Below are 4,033 nucleotides of genomic sequence, written 5' to 3'. Positions count from 1 at the left end.
CTCCCCATCGCTGAGAGCTGCATTTGTCCCTTACCCAGGGACCAGGGTGCTGGGCCATCCTTGGTGGGTGTAAGCTCACATGGGAATGGGAGGACAAATCATGTTCATCGGTCCATGAGAGCCAGGCCTTGGCCTCACCCTGGGCCTGGAGCCCAATACCCTAATTTTATAGATGAGGAAATTGAGACCCAGAGAGTGAAACTTGCCCACAGTCACACAGGAATTAATGACAACATGTCCATGGCCTCCCAGGTTAAGGTAAGAGAAGCTGCCTGGCAGGTTACTATAGGCATGGGGAAGATGAGTCAGGCCTTCCCGGGCTCCTGGTGAGACTCAGCCCTTCCCCAACCACCAAGAGCCACAGAGGGACTGGCCAGTCTGTTCGTTCACCTAGCCCGATACCTGGTGACCTTGGGAAGTTCTGCCCGCCCCAGGCTTCAGCATCCTCTTCCATAAAAAGCTGGGTTGGGTGGTCCCAGCTCCACAAAACATGCTTCTCTGCTCTTGGCCAAGTGTTTCAGTGTGGCTGAGCCCCCGGAGGGCCAGGGGCCCTGGACTTCACAGTCTGGGGTTCAGGTGAGTCCCCGCCCATTGGGAGATTGGAGCTTGTTGGGAAGAACAGCCTGAAGAATCCAGCAAAGCTGCAAGTTCAATAACAAGATTTTGGCTGGGGTTGGCTCATGAGGCCAAGGATGACTCTGCCAGATTGCCGGAGCTTGTGATCTGGAGGGTCAGCGGAGGTGTTTAAACAGCAGCACAGCAGCTGGCCTGGCTGCAGTGCGTCAGGCGGGACCTGGCAGTGGAGCCCTGGGATGCTTCCTGCGGAGGGCTTGGAGGGCTTGTGGTGTGATCTGTGAAGACCGGGCCCTGCAGAGACCAGGGAGAAGCATTCAGATGGGGGCAGGGCTTGGGCTGTGCTGGAGAGAGAGCTAGAGAGAAAGCCTCTAGCTCACACCAGCCTCCTAGAACTAGACTCCAGCTTCCTTCCACCCTCGACCGGTGGGTTATGGTTCTTTGGTTTGAGAGGAGGCCCAGTGGGCTGATGAGAGTTGTAGCTATTGTCTCAGGGGCTGATGGGAATTGTAGTCCACACCCCTCTGAGGGCTAACTGGGAGTTGTAGTTCTCACTCTTTGGGGTTGATGGGACTTGCAGTTTCTGTTCAGGGGACCCCAGTTATTAGACCTAGGGAGAGAAGAGACCTAACTCCCCCCACCACCCCCAAAGCCTTCCTCACTAGTTCCCCTGGGCCCTAAATTAGCAAGTGCCTCCTTCCCAGATGGCTGTGTATGTATTTTTTTCTTTTTTTGATTTCTTCTTCTTTCCGTTGTTTTATTATTGTTTTAACAATAATAAGAGAGCCAGAGGCACTCAAGCCCTGGCCAGGTCTTGGCGGCCCATGGGGGTTCTGGGGAGGGGGAGGGGGGAAGTCAGTGGGGGTCAGAGGTGGAGGGTGAAAAAAGAGAAAGTTGGGGAGTTAGGGATAGCTCAGGAATGCGCCCCTGCCCCTTCCCTCACTCACTCCCTGCCCCTCCTCACCTCCCTGCCTCTACATGGCTTCTCACCACCCTTCCCAAAGTCCCGGAGGACAAGAGCCTCCTCCAATGTGTCTGTCTCCTCCTTGCCCACCCTTCCTCATGGACCTCGTCACCTCCCACTTTCAATTTCTCCTCCCCACATGGCCGACTTGCAAAGCTCCTTTCCATACCATCTCCTCCCAAGTCCTCTACCCCTGTGGCAACTGCTACATAGCTGCCAGGTCGCGTACCTCTTCCCCAAGCCCTCCTTCCCACCGACCACCCTCCGCCCTACATGCTGACACCAACTGCTAACAGCTCCTCACTGCCAGCCTGCACTGTGCGGATCTCAGCTTTGTTAGTTTAACGAGGGGTGAGGGAGGAGAGAGAATATTTAGGAGGAAGCAAGATGTCCAGGGAGAGAAGAGCGAGGGAGGGAGATACCAAACAGATAGGAAACGTTGTGCGGAAAAGTTGTTTTTTCTTATTTTTTTTCCGGGAGAACCCGCTTACACAGCTCTGTTTGTAATTTTTTTCTTCATGCTAAAATCACACGGCCTATTTGTTGATGTAAGTTGCCTGAATTCCGTGGTATGCTATCTTCTTTTTTAAAAACAAAAGAAAAAAAAAAAAACAAAAGCAAAAAAAGAGAAATATCTAGAAAAAAAACCCTAAAAGATATTGTCGTTAGGTTTGTTTAAATGCTGCTCTTGTATCTGTTTTTAAAGCCTTAAACCAGTAGAGTTTTTCTTTCCGTTTCTTTTCGATTTCCTTTCCTTTCTGTTCCTTTTGGTTTCTTAAGACAAACAAAAGACCAAAACCCAGAGAGCCACAGAGCCCGTGCGTGGGGTGCCCAGGGCATCCAGCCGCTGCCCGCTTAAAGCGCAGTGCTCCGGCCGGCTGGCGGGCGGGCGAAGCCCGCTCTAGTCTCCGCCAAAGCCAATTGGAACCGATTTGGGTGTGTGAGGCTGTTGTTTCTCTCTCTGTGGCGGCCGCCTGCGCCCTGGCCCTCGCTGACGCCTTCTCTTTTCTCTTCTCTCTCTTGTTCTAGGAGGAGAGTTAATATTGCCCATTATCACGGAGGACTCCTTAGACCCCCCTCCCGTGGCCACCCGATCCCCCTTCGTGCCCCCACCCCCCACCTTCTACCCCTTCCTCACGGGCGTGGGGGCCACCCAAGACACCCTGCCCCCGCCCGCGGCCCGCCGCCCACCCGCTGGGGGCCCGTGCCAGGCTGAGCAGGACGACAGCGACTGCGAAGAGCCCATCGAGGCCTCGGGCTTTGCATCCGGGGAGGTCTTTGACTCCAGCCTCCCCCCCACGGACGACGAGGACTTTTATACCACCTTTCCCCTGGTCACGGACCGCACCACCCTCCTCTCTCCCCGCAAACCCGCTCCCCGGCCTAACCTCAGGACAGATGGGGCCACGGGCGCCCCTGGGGTGCTGCTAGTCCCCTCTGCCCCAGCCCCAAACCTGCCAGCGGGCAAAATGAACCACCGAGACCCGCTGCAGCCCCTGCTGGAGAACCCACCCCTGGGGCCCGGGGCCCCCACGTCCTTCGAGCCGCGGAGGCCCCCTCCGTTGCGCCCCGGCGTGACCTCCGCCCCCGGCTTCCCCCATCTGCCCACAGCCAACCCCACGGGGCCTGGGGAGCGGGGCCCGCCGGGCGCAGTGGAGGTGATCCGGGAGTCCAGCAGCACCACGGGCATGGTGGTGGGCATCGTGGCGGCCGCGGCGCTCTGCATCCTCATCCTCCTCTACGCCATGTACAAGTACCGCAACCGCGATGAGGGCTCCTACCAGGTGGACCAGAGCCGGAACTACATCAGTAACTCGGCCCAGAGCAATGGGGCGGTGGTGAAAGAGAAGGCCCCGGCGGCCCCCAAGACGCCCAGCAAGGCCAAGAAGAACAAAGACAAGGAGTATTACGTCTGAGGCCCTGGCACCGCGCCCCACTGCCAGCTGCCCCTCCCGGGAGGGCCCGAGAGGAGGGTGCGGCCCTCTCCCTGCCAGGGCCCTGGGGACCCACTCCCTTGGCTGCCTCAGACTTCTCTCACGAAGAGGAAACGCAAAAAAAAACAAAGAAAAAGAAAAAAAAAAAAAAAGGAAAACCCCGCGATCGTCCGCTTCCTCCTGCTGCCAGGGCCGCGGTACCATCAGCCCCGGGGCTGGCGGGCCCCCTCCGCTCTGCGCTCCCGGGCAGGGCACGTGCTCAAGGCCCCGGGCTGATTTATTTTTTTAAGGGGGGTAGTTTTATTTTGGTGGGGTTGGGCGGGAAGGAAGGCTGGGGGTTTTGTAAAGTGTCCACTACTCGTCCCGTTAATTTTCCTCAATTTTTCTTTTTCCTCCCTCTGTCCCTCCTGCCTTCCTTCTCTTCCAAGCCCTCCAGTCCCCACTCCAGGCTTGCTGTGTCTCTCCGTCCCCATCCTCCTTCCCACTTCTTTTTTTGTGTGTGTCTAGTTTCTCCCTTCCTTTCTTCCCTTTGGGTTTCCAGAGTCGGCTGGAGAAGGGCGGG

At 57.1% G+C, this 4,033-nt stretch overlaps 1 protein-coding gene across 1 annotated transcript in view; it reads left to right on the top strand.

The window, feature by feature from the left end:
* The window catches only part of NRXN2 (neurexin 2), an 87,345-nt gene extending 83,892 nt beyond the window's left edge, over nucleotides 1-3,453 (top strand). Inside the window, exon 18 of the mRNA XM_011368969.1 lies at nucleotides 3,149-3,453. Coding sequence (XP_011367271.1) covers nucleotides 3,149-3,453 — 305 coding nt within the window. The remainder of the gene's footprint in view (nucleotides 1-3,148) is intronic.
* The last annotated feature ends 580 nt before the right edge of the window (nucleotides 3,454-4,033 follow it).

Source organism: Pteropus vampyrus, unplaced genomic scaffold (genome assembly GCF_000151845.1).
Source record: "Pteropus vampyrus isolate Shadow unplaced genomic scaffold, Pvam_2.0 Scaffold144, whole genome shotgun sequence".
Lineage (NCBI taxonomy): Eukaryota > Metazoa > Chordata > Mammalia > Chiroptera > Pteropodidae > Pteropus > Pteropus vampyrus.
This window is presented reverse-complemented; position numbering and strand designations above follow the sequence as displayed.